The sequence below is a fragment of the Syzygium oleosum genome, unplaced genomic scaffold (assembly GCF_021117445.2).
Source record: "Syzygium oleosum isolate NSW1041296 unplaced genomic scaffold, Sole_v2.1 Sole_v2.22, whole genome shotgun sequence".
In the NCBI taxonomy this organism is placed as follows: Eukaryota; Viridiplantae; Streptophyta; class Magnoliopsida; order Myrtales; family Myrtaceae; genus Syzygium; species Syzygium oleosum.
The window spans coordinates 4795779-4813943 of record NW_026607506.1 but is presented as its reverse complement, the minus strand read 5'-3'; the positions used below and the strand labels follow the sequence as shown (position 1 = coordinate 4813943).

At 39.9% G+C, this 18165-nt stretch overlaps 1 protein-coding gene across 1 annotated transcript; it reads left to right on the top strand.

Moving 5' to 3' along the window:
* Positions 1–210: 210 nt before the first annotated feature.
* Positions 211–9215, top strand: LOC115669854 (wall-associated receptor kinase 3-like). The gene is made up of 3 exons (XM_030590994.2): positions 211–828; positions 3964–4113; positions 7831–9215. Exons 1-3 carry the CDS (start codon positions 303–305, stop codon positions 8961–8963), a joined length of 1809 nt encoding a protein of 602 aa, XP_030446854.1. The 5' UTR covers positions 211–302; the 3' UTR covers positions 8964–9215.
* The last annotated feature ends 8950 nt before the right edge of the window (positions 9216–18165 follow it).

The window sequence follows — 18165 nt, the reverse complement described above, 5'->3', positions numbered from 1 at the left end:
TCATTACGACAAGGACTGAGGGCGCATTACCCTTTATGCGTAGAACCTTTGTATATCGTTTTTCTTTTTTTCATTATCATTTCTCGATATATGCAATTGGGTCCCTCTAATTTGTTTTATTGACACAAGTTGCCCTTCCGCCCTCCATTATTGTACTTAATTTCACCAATTTGTAGATGTGTATATAATGGGTTGGTGTGAGCGGCTCGCACTTGGCTTCCACTCTGTGCTCGAGGGCAGAAGCACAACGGTCCCCAAACGGACAAATATAGCGAGAGAGAGTTTGAGCGAGTTTTTTGGAAATGAAGGTGGTGCACTGGCTTCTAACGTTGGCTGTGGCCTGGTGGTTGCTACAAGGTGGCGCCCAGAAGAAGCCCTGCTCCCCCCCGCGTTGTGGGGACGTGGAAGTACCTTATCCGTTCGGGCTCGAAAACAGTTGTGTGAGATCCAGAGATTTTGTGCTCAATTGCACCCCCACTCACCAACTACTGTTGGGAAATGTTACGATACACAAAATCTATGTCGACGGGTCGGTCATGGCCGTCAGCCTCCCCGAAGAACATAACGATGCTCAACTGCTGCTTGCCTACAAGAGGAGTATTCCTATGCTCAACACCACCTTGTTAAAGAACGTGACTGCTTATCTGGACTGGATGATCGCAGAGAACAGGACTTGCGACGAGGCCAGGTTGAACCAGTTGAGCTTTGCCTGTGCAGGCGAAGGCAAAAACACGAAATGCGACGACTTTGGGGATGAAGCGGGTTACCGCTGCGATTGCAAGGATGGGTACGAGGGGAATCCCTATGATCGAATCCAAGGGTGTACAGGTAATTAACATATATAACTCCTCATGCATAATTGCACTCGAATGAATTGTGTGGATAACTTATGAATTAATCCCCATCCAAGAGCGGGATAGAGAAGTATCGTATTTATGTACCGATTCCACCTAGTTTACCCATTTGCCGCCTGATCTGCACTACCCTTTCCTCTCTCTCTCTCCTCACTCTCTACCTCCGCACTTCAGCTTGCACCTCACGCCATTGCCACAGCCGCCATCAATCACCCACCACCTTAGGTGAGCCCACCGTCGGCCTTCACAGGCCGTCCAACCACCATGTCCATGTCCAGAGAGAGCCCCTCTCTCTCTCTCTCTCTCTCTCTCTCTCTCTCTCATTACACACTCCCTTTCGTCCACCAACAACAGCACCTCCACTTCGAGAAAATTATCCAAAAAGTCTTAAACCTAGTGTAGTTTTGCCAATTCAATTATAAACCTTTTAATTATACTAATTGAGTCATAAACATTTTTACTTTGTCAATTGAATCTATCCGATCAATTTTTGTCGGAAATTACTAAAGTGGACACTGTTAGTCTACGTGACATAGTCAGCGTTGACGTGAATAATTTTTTATAATTTTTTAATATTTTTTTCGATTTTTTTTATTAATTTTAATTTTAATTTTATTGAATTTTTTAATAATATTTTAATATTTGCTTCTTTAATTTTTTTTTCTTTTGTCTTCTTCCTCGTAGCCTCACGGAAGGCTGCCCAGAATCCTTCAATCTCCGTGAACACCAAAACCAAACGGAATATACACAGAAAGTCGTACCAGGGCCTCCGCCAACCACTAACCAAGCCTGCGTGAGGGCCGCGAAGCCCTCGCCGGCCGTGGGCAAGGGGTTGCGGGCCCTTGGTGAGGCCGACGAGGGTGAGGACATTGTGGCCCTCTCCTACCTTCACTGTGGCCGGTGAGGACCGCGACCCTCGCCCCGGTCGGCGAGGGCTTCGTGGGCCTCACCCAGGGTTGCCGGCCCTTGACAACCTCCGCCACCAAAAAGGCAAAAAAAGAAAATAAAAGATAAATAAAACTTTAAAAAATTATTAAAAATTATTCACGTCAGCATCAGCCGTCCCAGGTCCGTGTCACGTAAGACGGCAAGTGCTGAATGGACTGCTACGTCAACGATTTTTGGCCAAAATTAATCGAATGGACTCAATTGATAAAATGTAAAAAGATTTAGAACTTAATTGGTAAAATTAAAAAATTTAGAACTGAATTGGTAAAAATGTAATAGGTTTTTTTGGACAATTTTGCCCCTCCACTTTAGAGAGGACAACAAGTGCCACCACCACAAGCAACGACGTCTCTCTCTCTCTTCACGAGTCTTGAATTGTACCTCATCTCCGTAGTAACAAGTCCTTGGTACCATCTCCTCCGCAATGAAGGGGAAGAAATTTGCTTGCATGAACGGAGAAGACAAAATTGCAGCGGCCTTTCGTCAAGAGAGATGAGGCAGTGGTGCATCGTGGTGGGGCCGTAACCTTAACTCATCTGAACATCAATCTCGACAGTGGCGGGGATGGCGATGCGATGGTCACAATGACTGCAACGTTTGCAGCGTGTCTGGGCCGCAGTGGTTGTGGAGGGGACGTTGGGTTGAGTGGAAGGTGATAGGGGAAAGACACAGAAAGTACGTTTTTCTCACTTATTTGATCCGTCCAACCACATGATATAATTTTAACGGGAGGCTTATGTAAAGTTGGGGGATCTTGTCTCGATTCATAGCCATCTCCAGAATTGATCCCGTGGAGTCCACGTAAAACCCGCATGATCAGTGAATATGCTAGACCCGGTTGAGTAAATCTAGGTTCAGCAAAAATTTCTCATGAGGTTCCAACTTTTTGCCTAATAGAATAAGTTGAGGCCGTTGCCATCACCCTGCCAACATCGTCGTCAACATTTCTAGCAATTCTACTCTCATGTTACAGTGACAATTTTGCCTTCTCTCTCAAACCTTTGTGCCTCCTCTCCTATATACACATATATTGAACGTGGTGCGCGTACTGTAATGCATCTAAAGGGTTAAATCTGATGCGTCCATTGTATATAGTGATAGACATGCATATTAGCACATCCACCTCACTTGGAGAATAATAGCTCATATTTATAATTTTATGTAGCATGTAAAGATCAACCTCCTCATTCCTAAGCTCAGTCGTCGTCTCCAATGACTATATTGTTGGAGTTGACGAATATTTCGGGGACCCTTGTTTCTCACACCGGGTACGCCCACGTGAGCTTAGGGTAAACTGAAGTGTTATCCGACGACATGTGACCCCTGCGTGCTGAATGCGGGGGTTCGGGGGCAGTGCCCCAGACACGGGTGCCCCGCTGCCCAGTCAGCGGGCGGGGGTTCGGGGGCAGCGCCCCCCGACGGGGGTTTCGCTGCCCGGTCGGCGAACGCCTGCCCCACTCTCCGGTGAGCGGGCGAGGGCTCAGGGGCAGCACCCCCGAAACCTCAATGGGTTTGGGCCTTTATTTAAGCTAGCCCGTATGGTGCGAGATTAAGAGATTTCGTATAGGTTTAGGTTTTGGGCCCGTTTGGGGCACATATATATTTTGCTCGTTTTTCTGATCATTATAACGAGTTGAGTGGCTGTAAACCGAAAATATAGTGAAATCTCTTTGCAGGACGTAGCCCTATTCGAGGGTAAACCTAGTTAAATTCGTGCATCGTCTATTTTCTCTATTTTCTGCGTGATCGTTCTATTTCGGTTCTCAATACATCCCTTCATATATACGACCCCTCACTTGGCTCTTGCATCGTAGGGTCCATGCATTATTGCAAAAGCTCAATTTCCGCGAGTTATGTATGCTAGATCCTTTCCTAGCTAGCTCGTGTGCCCTCAACGGGTCCGTATATGGAGTTTAAGGCAGCGTCGATCTCAGTCAATGGCAAAGAACAACGCCATTGTTGAGCTCGGATTCAACGTGGAGAGAGACTGAGAGTGGAGAAAGAAAAGATAACTTGAGAGAAAGCGGACACGTGTCACAGTAGTCTAACCGAAAGTTAAACGGGATATCATTATCTATCTAATAATCCATGCACACACTTATTCAATTTATTTTTGCCATTACACGAGATAACGGTTCAATTTCTCTTCTGCATAATGTAGACATCGATGAGTGCAAGGATCCTAAAAGCTACCCATGTCATGGAAAGTGCAAGAACACGGTTGGGAACTACACATGCCATTGCCTATTTGGAATGCTGGGCGATGCTAAAGCCACTTGCCACATTTCTCCTTGGGTCATAGTTGTTCCAGGTAATTCTATATATATCCCTCTCGTCATTCACTAGATGGTTCATATTCTATCAATTCATTGTTGATTTTTGCAGTAGGTTTGACGTATGTTTTATGGATTATTATACCATACTTAGTCGGTGTAATCCCCGGCAACACAGGCTGCCACGTGTCCCTATTCAGTCCCGGGCTCAAGCCCATTACATCTTTCCTTTGGTTTTTCCTTGTACCTCCTTTTTCGTCTTTTTTTTTTACTTTTTTCTGAAGCTAACACTTTGAAACCACATTCGTGGGAGGACACCGCATCTCTAAGTGAAAATTCCTATCCCAACAATGTTGAGAAGCAAGTGCTTATCCAAATAAAATAAACACTTCTTTTTTAATAATATTACAATCTCTCCACACTTACTACACTCGCACTCGCACTCGCACTCGCACTAGCACACTCACTGACATTTCTCACACGTCACTCACCCGCTTACTTTACTCACGGCACACACACACAACACAACACACCTCACGTTACTCACAGCACACACCGCGCACGCACTCACTCTACACACTATGAAGAACCCACTCACAACATAACACCACACACTACACCACACTATATGCTTTCTTCTTGCTACTCTCTTACGCACACGCACAAGGAGTTCTTGCTCCAATTTATAGGCTGTTCAACCGACTCAACCAGCACACCATTGTTGACTTATTATTTTGGACAACTTCGTTCTTCAACTATTGTGGCTACGTGAGCAACAAGGAAAATTGACTAAAGAAACAAAAACTTCAAGAAGTGCAGCTGTGAAAAATCTGGAGAGAGGCTGTGATGTTCAACCAAACCTACAAATCTTGGGCCAAAACGAACAACTAAAGCTTCTAATTTCAAGAGGAAAAAAGCCCTAATAATGGTATAAATTTCGAGAATTTCTTTCTTCTCCTGTGAGTTGCTGCGGTAATAATGGCCCCTAAGTACTAGATGGACACGAAGGCCAAACGCCGGTGGTTGGTGAACTTGCGCATAAGGATGGCCTTCAAGATTGATGAAGCTAGTTGGGTTACCAGAATTCAAGAAACTCAACTCACCTTCAACGATCACTCCCATAGATTGGATTGGGGCTTACTATGTTTATTTTTTTGCCAAATCCCTTTACGGTAATTATTATTCGGACTTGCCTGTCTTGGTTGAGTTTGGATTTGGGTAAAAATTGTTCCCTTTAGGTAATATCCCGTGAATGGTTCACAACATCTTGAATTTATTATCTATTAAAAGAGATTAAAAGAGAGAAACAGAGAAAAAAAGAAAGAAAGTAAAATAGTAGAAACAGACAGACAAAGGTTTTCAGAATAAACAGAAGTGTAGCTATTGGACACATGACAGATCCCACTCACACTGCTTGTGCAATTTGAGATTAGGCTGGCAGAGTACGGTATAATAATCCATGGTTTAATTGAGATTTGGCAGCGGATGTATTAGTTCTTCCGGGGTGTGAAAGTACATTTCCTCATCTATCTTACATATTTAAAGTTATTGAAGTTAAGCATATATATAATTAATTGTCAAAGTTTTGATAATAAGCTACGTAAAAAAGGAATGGATCCATACCTACAAGCCTGGGGCAGCATTAGCGCTGCCACGTGAACAAATTTTACGGAAAGATATATTTTTTATTTCTTTTATTTTACTCTAATAAGTTTTATAGAAATACGGACTAATAATAATAATAATAATAATAATATCATAAGAATGATTGCTTCTCCTTGCAAGCCTTGCTTTCAAAGAAGATGCAGGTTTGGAAAGTCCTTTATAGACGAGCAATGCGGTACAACTGTTTTCTATGTATTTCATCTTCTCATTGTCCCACACGGACTAATTTGTGAACGTTGGAGCTTGTTTGGCTCTATTAAAGTAGCCCGTGGCAACGCCCCCGCTCGGAGAATGGGATGGCGGCGGGGTAACTTATCATTACGATATGGTTAAAATTTGTTGTAAGGGAAATAATTTATAGGGAAAATTCCAAATCAGTATCTAAATTGGGGTCATTTTCTAAAAAAAGATTCAAAGTGGATATAGTATCAAATAAAGGTTTGAAGTGTCCAATCAGTATCAAATAGGGGCCCGAAGTGCTCAATTAGTCTCAAGTAAGGGCCTGGTTCGCTGGCCGGTCAAATGCTCACCGGCCGGCGAGTCACTGTTCCGATCGCCAGAATAAGGGTAATTTCGTCTTTTACTTTTCAATTTTTTTTTCTTTTTTCCTTTTACTGTTTTTTTCTTTTCCTTTTCTTTTTTTTTTCCCTTTTTTCCCTCCGCCGACCATAGCCGGGGTCGACGGAGGTTGCTGGCCTCAGGCGGAGGCCGCCCTCGTTGGCGTTGGGCGAGGGCCGCCCTCACCAGGGGAGGGCGAGGGCCGCCCTTGCCTGGGCTGGGTGGGTGAGGGTGAAGCTCACCCGACGCCGACGAGGGCAGCCTCTGCCTGAGGCCAGCAACCTTCGCCAACCTCGGCTATGGCCAGCGGAGGGAAAAGAGGAAAAAAAAAAAGAAAAGGTAAAGAAAAAAATAGTAAAAGAAAAAAAGAAACAAAAAAAATTTAAAAAGTAAAAGACGAAATTATCCTTATTCCGGCGATCGGAATAGTGACGTGCTCACCGGCCGGTGATCATTTGACCAGCCAGCGAACCCAGGCCCTTATTTGAGACTAATTGGGTACTTCGGGCCCCTATTTTAGACTGATTGGGCACTTCATGCCCTTATTTGACACTATGTCCACTTTAGACCCTTTTTTGAGAAAATGACCCCACTTTGGGTACTGATTTGGAATTTTCCCTAATTTATATGTAGATAAAAAGCGATTGTATTTTCTTTCATATATAGTTGGTGTATGAGATAATGATCCAAATAGTTCTTGAATTTTAGTCCAATGTGCAATGTGGTCCTGAACTTTAGCCCAATGTGAAATGTCGTTCTTGAATTTTTAATTTGCTTTATGTGGTGTCACAACTTAGATACAACATTGAATATTTTTATATAGTCCATGGATAAAATATATGCTAAAAGTTCAGGGATTACATTGAACAAATTAAAACTTAAGGGATAACATTGCACATTAGGCTAAAGTTCGAGAACTACATTGAACAAATTTAAAGTTTTTGGACAACATTGTATATTTGGCCAAAGTTGAAGGACCATTTGTGTCATTTATATTTAGTGTATAAATCCTTCAATCATGTTTTTAATTGGCAAATACAAATTTGGGCGATATCTTTGTCCATGCATAAGTGGTTAAAAGATTTCACTGAGTTTTCGTACCATTTGTAAAGGGAAAGAGCTATAACAATGGGAGTTGAATGCTCCCTCATTCTTTTTTGTTTTATTACAAACCTTCTTCGTTATAGTCAAGGAAAGACATTGGGAGGAGTAATAGACGACGCTAGTATTAGGTATTTGAATTGATTTCAATTGATTACTTATTCGGTTTATAATGACGCTCACCAACTTTTAAATAAGGACTTTCATAAGGATTGTTACATGATAGATAATACGTACAATCCTTTTGTTAGAGAAACAATTTCTATCACCGTTAAATTGGTCGTTATATTTTGAAAGGTTGAACAATTATCCAAATCAATGGTAATAGATGCAGGTTGTGCATTTGAAATTAATTTCTTTTAAGAACTATGTGGACCGTATAAGAATTACATGCTTGAATCACTAATCTAGTTACATATATTCTTTGGCAGCGATTATTCCAGCCTTCTTCACAGCTGTTGGTGCTTTTGTCCTTTACACGTGGAGGAGGAGAAGCAAAGAGAAAAACTTCAGACGAAATGGAGGAGAGCTCTTGAAACACCACAGAGTTCAAATCTTTACGGAGACAGAGCTGGCAAAAGCAACCGACAACTATCATGATAGCAATAAGCTCGGCGAGGGCGGTTTTGGTTCTGTCTATAGAGGGAGAGTAGATGGGGACACCATGGTCGCGGTCAAGAAGCCTAAAGATGTACACAAGTCTCTAATAAAGAGGGATTTCCAGCATGAACTTGAAATTGTGATGCAAATAAACCACAAAAATGTGGTGAAGCTCCATGGCATATGTTTGGAGACTAGAATACCCTTGCTGGTTTATGAATACATTTCGAATGGTACCCTCTTCCAACACATCCATCAGAATGCATCGACCATCTTAAGATTGTGGAAAAACCGGCTCAAAATAGCCGTCGAAGCTGCTCTTGCACTTGAGTATATGCATTCCTGTGCAGAACCCCCAATCATTCACGGTGACATCAAGTCAGTGAACATACTTTTGGATCATAATTACTCGGTAAAAGTGTCTGATTTTGGAACTTCAGTACTAATATCACCAGAGCATAGTAATATTGTAGCCACTGAAATACAAGGCACATTGGGCTACATCGATCCGGAATATTTAATCACCGGTATGATAACAATTAAGAGTGATGTATATAGCTTTGGAGCTATCCTCGTGGAGTTGCTCACGGGAAAGAAGCCCACAAGTTTCATTACTAGGTCCGGAGAGTCAATCAATATTATCCATTATTTCATCTCTTCCGTGAAGGATAAGAGACTCTCTGATGTCATAAACTTCAAGGCCGCTAGTGAAGATGAAATGGAGAGAGTAAAAATGGTTGCCGAGATTGCAGTGAGGTGCTTGGACCAAAGTGGTGCAAGAAGGCCGGCAATGAAGGAAGTGGCTGAGCAACTCGCCAAGATTGACCGCGAGCTCGACAGCTCAACAGTTGAAGAAAACAACGAAGAGATCGATTGCGAAATGAATAAAGAAAACCTCCCCTCCCATTCGACTTCAATTACGTGCGAGATGAGCCAACATAGGACGTTAAGCTCTGTTTTCTGATCAGGGAATGGATACAGCAGGTTCTTGCATCTGATCCTTATTACCATAGCAACATGTCTATTAACTGTCCATAAAGACTTCTAGGGTCGATTGTGCATTCAGAATATATATTATGTTTGGCATTTGCTTTGGACTTATAGTTGTGCCAGCGCACTCGTGTAAGTTTAAGTGTCACAATCTATATAATATATGTATATAGCTATGCACTGAAGTAGACTTTTAGAAGGCTGGCATATGGCCATTTTGACGTTATCATAATCTCTCTTTCCCTTTATCTTTTCTTCTTTGTCTTGTTTTCCTTACATATAATAATAATAGGTCAGACAAAAAAATCTACTCGCTCCTTTTATCTTATTTTTCCCTTAATATAATCCCAGTTCACTTCTGTGGCAAGTAAAAATCTCCCTTTACTTCCTGTCTTTACTTTTCCCTCAATATATTGCATTTAATCCTAATATAATATCCATATCCAGACAAAGAATAGAACTGTTGGCCAACAAGATAATAATTGGGTCAGAAAAAGTATCTACTTTCACTATTGCTTCCTTTTTTTTTTAAATATAAATTCGATCTTAATTTGAAAAAATAAAATCTCAATTTAATTTACTTTCTCTTTATTTGTAGTTCATTTAATCTAATTTCAGTTTGGATGTTAAATCGGGAGTGAGAGTGGGAAAGATAAACCGATTCAGAACTCAAAAAATACCATATATTCCAAACATGATATGATTACTCATGAATAGAAAAAGGCATCTTAGGTGTGCACCGTGCTTCAGCTAGATGCTTATTTTCTACTAGGCTTTCTTGTAGTTTACCTTCGCGTCTCTCTATTTCTATGGCTTCCTTACATACCACGGTATTATTTTGAAGCTGAAGTCACAATAATGGCCTTTGATGGATGATGGAAACACCTTCTGCACGTGGCCTTTCCATAGTCCTCACGTTTCCAGAGGCTTCACTTAGATCTATCACGCGCGCGCACATATAGAATTTGAGTGATGGTCACTATCATCGCCACGTCCAATACCACATCTGATGCTAGAACGGCAATTATCTACAACTTAATGCCATGTTATCGATTTAGTATCTTCATTTGATGGGCCAATAAATATAAAGAAACATGTACCTAAAGTACCCAATCGAAAAAAAAAAATTACAGACCTGTTGAAAAAGTTTTGATCCACTAGTTGCACTATCCAGCCAAAGAATAATAAGAGGACAGAAAACGTACTGGGGACTCTGGTAGCTCTAGTCATCTGTTGGCACATAGAAGAACAAATTTTATGATGAAAATTATTATTACCATATGTGTTGCCAATTATAATAACTCTTACAGCAAGTCAACTGTTTATCCATATTAAGCCCTTGATGTCAAAATCAGCATACCCAACGCACAATTACAAATGTACTTTTGGATGCTGATCTCATTTAACCAAATATGCCATATATTATTAGAAAATTCTTGAGATTATTGCAAGCTTATTTTTTTTATGATTTTAATACAACTTAATCTCACCGTAAATATGGTTATGGGTACATGTGGAGTCTACACGGAGAGTATACAATATTTGTCAATGGAAAATTCCGGCATTACCGTCAATGATGGCCTGTTCTGCACATTTAGTCTTTAAATTGGTTACAAAGAAACTTGATTGGGGAGCTTTTGTCAAAGAGTAAAATAATAAAATGGGTCTCACGAATCTTCATGAAAAATCGACTATCGCAAAAGGAACTTTCAGTTGTTTTTTTCTTTTTAAACAATTTTTTTGAAGCACACCAAAAAAAAATCACCAGGTAAGTTTATTTCATATAATTATTAATTAACTTAAAAGTTTATTAATGAGAAATTTCACGAAAACAAATGTTTGCTCCCCGTGGCACCAGAAATAACTTTGAATTGACTAGGGCTGGCAATTTTCAACATGACCTATTTACACGATAATAGCAAATGTGTTTGTGTCAAACTTAAGTGGGTTCATTTCATAAAAGGATCAACCGGTCTATACACGAATTATAGTTGATGATATTTACGACTCATATTGAACCTTCATAATCCTAGTGGTTGATGTTTACCAGTTAAATTGAATATTACTGATGCAGGATACTTATAGTAACCCCCATAAAGGGTACTTGCACCAGTCCCCAGGCCCATCTTATTATTTCAAAAAATGAAATCAAACAAATAACTTTTCCAAGGAACGTGTTTTTCTTTTGATACAGTATGCATATCATATCGGGTTCAAATTAATTTAAGATACCATGCCAATTTGTGCCGATTATGTAAGGACTAACAAAAGAAAAAGAAGAAAGATGGAAACTCAAAGATTGGCCTGTATTTCAATTTGTCGTGCAAAAAAGAGATTACGAAGATGAATATGTGTGAAGCACAGGGAAGGGAACCTAGCTATAATTTTTCTTAAAGCTACTCTTTGTGTAAAGTTTGATCTTTTGTATGTAATTAGTAACAAGAGTGCTATTTTCGACTATTGCTCAAAAGTTTGTCCCGGTTGCTTGCCATAGCGTCTCTCAATTGAGAATATGACAGCACTGTTACTACTCCCATACTAACGACGATTTATTTGTTCTGATTTCCTCAGGAAACCGGGAGACTTGTTTGCCCGGTTTTCTCAGGAAATAGAGAATCTCGTTCAATGGGATATTTCTGGCTGGCAAATTCCACGATCTATGTCCTAAATTTTTTTCTACAGAAAAAGTTGGCCGCAATGAAAACTAGGAAAGAACAAAAAGAAAGAACAATCGCAATTTAGATACTTAGAAGTACGAAACGTTTTATTTGTTCGAATTCCGTGTCATACATTAATTTATCTGGTATCAATACTCCAATTGAATTTAAAATCTTCCATTTTGAGGAATTGTAAAATGAACATGATCAAAAGGTCTTTGATTTTTTGGTCTTGTAGAACATTGATTCATTTGTGATCTTATACCCTTTTTTGGGAAAATGCCAAGCGCCCTTAGTTTCTCAAATAAGGGCATGAAGTGGACTTTGTGTCAAATAATGGCATGAAGTTGCATGTCAGTCTCAAATAAGGATCTAAAGTGGCAATGAGAGTTTCAAATAAGGGCCTGACTTCGCCGGTCACTGGACAGCGAAATATTCCGGCCGGCGACCGGCAAGGTCAAGGGCATTTTCGTCCAAAAATAATTTTAATTTTAAATTATTTTACCTTTTTTTTCCTTTCCTTTTTTTTTCCTTTCTTTTCTTTTTTTTCCTTTTCTGGTATTCTCTTTTTTTGGTTGAAAATCTTATACCTTGATGGCTTCGAAAAAATAAAAAATAAATAGAGCTGCACAAAATTTTTCTTTGCTATTTTTCTTTTGTATGAGTTTAGAATTCTAAGGCCATCTTAGACATAACTTTAATAAATTGTTTAAATCCCATCATAAAAGTTAATGGACTCCATAATACGTGTTAAGTAAATGCAAATTTGTTGTGTCATGATATCACAAACCCTGTAACAACTCGGTCCAACGAGGGTGGAGAGTGGTCGCCGAGGCCATGCACAAATTAGTTCACAGAATAATGCGGCATCACACATTCTTGTGGCCGATGAGTTGTTGAAAGCATGAGACCCGGGACTTTTCTCTGGCATCTTCTCTTGTTCGTTGGAAGGCTTCGAGACGACTTGAAGTATTCCGGCACCGAGAGAGCGTAGACTTGTCAAAATAAGTCATAAACCTATTTATTAACCCATATATCAATAAAGTCATAAATGAATTAGTTATATTTAATAAATGAGTTATAAATTGGTATAAGAATAATATAAGTGTTAAATTGATCATAAATGGGTTTACAACTTATTTAAACTTAACTCATCTCCCTTGCTCTCACTCAACCTCGCATTCACTCACTCTACACTCTTATTTTTATATTACATGAAAATGGGTCAAAACGGATTAAATGGATCTATTTGGATTAGACCATTTTCGATCCAACCCAAACCCGACTCGACCCACCCATTTGACAGTTCTAAGAGAGCGTTACGAGTCTCTTATGTCATTAACACCAAGGGCATGCATGATAATCATTCTTTTTTTTTTCTATTCCCGTGAACATGTTTGGAACAAAAATTCATTTCGTAATGCAATTTCATTTTTTTATTTTTGAAACAAATTTCTACTCCAGAAATAGGTTTGGAATAGAAATAATTAGTAAAAATTTTCTATTTTTCTTTTTTTGGAACAGAAATGAGCAATAAAAAAATTTCTCATTGCTCGTCCTCATTATTAGCTGCCTGCCCACTCGCTGCCTGCCATCACCGCCAGTTGCCTCCAGCTACCATCCACCATTGTCCATCGCCACCCGCCGGCGGCCACTTCTCGTCACCGTCGCCCGCCGTTTGCCATCCTCCGCGGCCTCCCACGTCGGCCACTGCCGTCCTCTGCCAATCGCCGTCTGCCATCCTTTGCTGCGACTCAAAGTCGGCCGCCGCTCACCAGTTGCCTCCCGCAACCATCCTCCGCCACCGCCTATCGGCTGCCTCCCGTTGCCGTCCTCCACCGCCGCTCGACCCCAGTCGCTTCCCACCATCTGCCGCCGCCCAATGCCAGTCACCTCCCACTGTCCGCCGCCTCTTGTCGTCCTCCACTGCGGCTCAACGTTGGCCGCCTCCCGCCGCCAGCCGCCGCCCACCGATCGCCGTCCTTCGCTGCTGGCCGCCTCTCATCGCCGACCGCCGCCCTCCCACTAGCCACTCGAGAGAGAGAAATTATGTATTGTTATCAAACGAATTTCTTTTTCAAGAACAAAAATTTTGCGTCATTATTAAATGCGTATTTTGGCTCAAAAACTTGTCCATAGAATAGACATAACCAGAAAATTGATATCCAGAACAAAATGATTATCATTTGCGCTCCAAGTTTCCCCTGTGGTCGCCAAGCCTTGGGCCCAGTGGTTTATGTGCGAATCCAAGCCACACTTGCATGCAGTATGTGCACAAGATCCCAATGAATTATAACATCAATCTCGTATGGTCATAAATTGATATCTAGAACAGAATGATTATCATTCACGCTCCAAGTTTCCCCCGTGGTCACGAGCCTTGGGCCTAGTGGTTTACGTGCGAATCCAAGCCACACTTGCAAGCACTATGTGCACAAGATCCCAATGAATTATAACATCAATCTCGTATGGGGCCTATATGATCCACGTCGGAGATCGACTAGGCTCCTTTATACGTGGAGCATGTCATTAATTTTTTTTCTTGGGTCCAGGGTCGGGCCAACTAGGGTCCGAAGTCTGAAGCCAGCACAAAAGGTCAAGGTCTCCCCACATATTTGTTGATACTTGATTTTTAGTTCATTTTTTTTTCATATTTTCAAAAATCTCAAAATTAGGACTAGGAATCTTGGCCAAGCCTAGAAACCTATTTCTAAACCAAAAAATAATGTTTTATCATTTTTCTGCATTTTCCCTTAATTTCTTTTAATTAAAATAAGTGAGAAAATCAAGAAAAATAGCAAATGGAATAAAAAAATTCCATAAAAATAGTCATTAGTCTTATTTTAAATCCAATTTCATGAATACATCATCAATTTTGAAAAATATCAATCGAATATATGTTTTCACAAAATTGGGTAAAATTAAACCTGAATTGAACCAAAAATGCAATTAAATTTTTTCTAGTCATTTTTAAGTCATAGTGTCTTCACAACAAATGATTCTGGGGCCTTGAATTGCATAATGGTCGGTCCAATTGCACAATTTGACATAAAAATAAAAAAATCCCCAAAATTTTATTGAAAAAATAAGAATTTTGAACCCAAATTGGAAATCGTGCCCAATATGAAATTGTCGAACCATGAGATTATCATTTCTAAGGTTACTCAGGTGTGGGTAATTCAATTTTGGCATCAATTTCACCTAATCAGGTCATTAGGACATCAAATTGAACGAAACCCTATTAACCCAGATACAAAAATGTGAAAATCTTGGACACAATTATAACAAAAATTGGGGAAAATCACATATTTGGGTTCGGAATATGATGAGGAATTCAATTTTGGGATTTAATTCCGAAAGTTTGGTCAATATTGAGGTTAATTTGAACTTTTGGTTAAAATCAGGCCTGACGGGTTGACCGGGTCAACCCGACCCGATCCGAAGACCCGTCTTCTTCACCCGGTTTGCCCAGAATGCACAATAAACCCAGGAAAATCAACTCGTGCTCGTGACTTGACCGACCTTCTCCGATCAAATTAGCACATTTTAATTGAGTTGGCCAGCTGGATATTCTCCGGCTCGCACCAGGTAACCGATCGAATCGATCGGAGATCGGCTCCAACAAACTTTGGGCAAGAAAAACCAATGAACAAAAAGGAAAAAAAATGGAGCATAGGGGGAAGAACCTGCTTGACGAAATGCCAGAGAGAAAGAAGAGAGAGAGAGGGAGAGAACTAGTGCGAAGTTTAGAGAGAGAATAGGAAGTTGAGGTCCCTTGATCCAGTGTCTGGCGCCGACGAACAGGACAGCGCCGGCGAATCGATCATTCAAGGTGGACTTCCTCCTCTGTTGATTGGTGCCGGAGCTGATCATGAAGCCCTGAAACTCAGGTTCTTCCAGCGTGTCCCGACGTTCCCCGACGAAGCCGAAGTAGCCAGATTGAAGTCCAAGTACTAAGGAAGAGCTCCACGAACGCCATTTACTTCGGAAATTTCTTCTGATCCTTCGTCGAAGAAGGTAAACATCGCTCGTAGTCACAGTTTTTCCAGAATTCATAAAAAAACACGATTTGATTCAATCTTGTTATTCATGTCATTATGATCGTGATTTTATATTTCTGAATGTTCAAAAACTTGTTTCTAATCATTTTTGGCATTATTTAATTGCATTTCGGGCATTAAAAATGCATAAACCGAGTCGGCCACCCCCATGAATCATCTCGCCGGAGCTCGGACATCACCATCGGAGCGTCGCCGTGGCCATAGGCCTGTCAAGTCAGTCTATTCTTACCTTGTTTGATGTTCTTGAAGTCAATTTGATCGATGTAGACGGCTAGGGTGAATAAAATAGGGACTTGGAGCTTCTGGTAATGTTAGGTCAGGATAATAGTAAATTGACATTTTCCGACCAGCTTTTCGCCGGTCGATGGTGGTCCGACGATGAATTGGCAAGTTGAATATGATAATAGATGATATAGACTCAATGTAGAACCCCAAATCATGGCCGGAATCATACCGGAAGGTCGACAGATCCCGATCCGAAGTCACGGCCTCGAAAACATTGAACTAGAAATTATGCATACCAAGTGTTTGTGAAAATGCCCCAATAAAAAAATCCCTAAACGGCGCCGTTTTTAGGCGTTGTGCTCGCCGGGGAAAGCAACTGGCGCTGGCGCTGGCGCTGGCGAAGCTCGGTTCGGTCAGGCCGAACCGGGTCAGTCCGGTTCATTTTCCCGGAGGGAAAATAATAAAAAATAAAAAAATTCTAAAAAATAATAATAACAAAAAATTCTAAAAAACAAAAACAAAATCATAAATCATAAAAAAATTTGGAAAATTGAAAAAAAAATCAGAAAAACAGAAAATTCACAAAAAATTAGAAAATTCGTAAAAATTCAAAAAAATGTCAGAAAATTCATAAAAATTCCAAAATTTTCAGAAAATTCATAAAAATTCCAAAATTTTCAGAAAATTCATAAAAATTCAGAAAATACAAATAAAAAATGTGAAAAATTTAGAAAATCAATAAAAAATTGAAAAATTGGAAAATTTATAAAATTTTCGAAAAATCATACAAAAATTAATTCTTGGTTAATAAAATTTCCGAAAAAAAATCAAAAAATTCAAAAATTCACAGAATGGTCCAAAAACACCGTGGCCAACCATAAAAAATGAGATTTGAATTTTTGGAAGTACCCAAGTGGCATTTTTAGAAAATTCCAAATTCAAGGGTTATAACCCCTAAAAAACCCTAAAACCCTAAAAAATTGTAAATCATGAAATGAATAAGCTTCTAGAGCTTCATTAGGGTTTGGGTGTTTTGATTGATTTTCATTTTTTAGAGACCACTTAGGATTGATTGATTTGATTGACTTCGATTGTGGGTTTAATATTTGTTTGGTTTTTCCTGCGATTAGAATGGATAGAATTAGTGGGTAAGTCTCAGAAATCCGCATGACACGTTAGGTATTGTATTGTTTTTAGGTACCGAAAGGGCATTAGGGATCTCAATTTGGGATGAATAACGTAACCAAGTCCCCGTACTCAGAATCTTTGATTCGTAGAATTGTGGTATTTCTCCTGTACCTCGATTAGGTTTCTAGTATACCTACCAATAATGACTAGTGGCGACTCCAAAATCACAAACCTCGACTAAATAGGAAATTACCTTCCACTGTCACGTGAGGTATGGTCTGGGAGAGACCCTTACACGGAAATACCTCCTTAGCGTGCAAATCCCGAAAGCCCCGAAAAAGCGCAACGCGACAATATTAATTCAAGGTGCTTTTCTATATTTATGTTACTTTAGGTTGCATCCAATTTGAGCTAAATGATTGTTCGAAATCAGGCTCTAAGACAAAATAATTTGGTGATAACTTTCATCTTAGTCAAGTCATTCTGTTTTAACACCTCAAATTTTTAGCCGAGTGATTAAATGTTTAAATTGAATACGACGGGATTCCGTCACACCGTCTCGCATTCCAAATAACCCTGCCTAATAAATTTGCATGGAGCTTTACTAGATGCATATGAATGGTGGAAGTGTGTGCATTCATGACATTGTTTAACTCAAATAGTCGGGATCCTTTGTATCGTCAAAGAAAAAATCCAATAACAACACCACAACTACGGAATTTTCTCTATGCAAGCAATTTTATATGTAGTCGATACGTGCTTCTGGATAATTAATGAGCAAAAAATTTGACAGAATGTGAGAATAATAGGAACAACAGGCAAGAGAAAATTGAGGGGGAGTTTCAGGATTCAAAGCATCTACTAAGTGTTCTAAGACCATGATAATAAACTTATTCCGAAAAAAATTAAACAATTAAAAAACGTGTCAATAATAAATAAGTAACCTTCTCTAGGCAAAGTGATAACAGGATGCATGATAAGATAATATCTTGTTGGTGTGATGGATCATTTATAATGTGAAACTTTACGAGAGATATGATAAAAATATAGTCAGTTTTGTTGGTTAGCTTGATAAAGAAAGAAATAATAAATTGAAAAAAAAGGA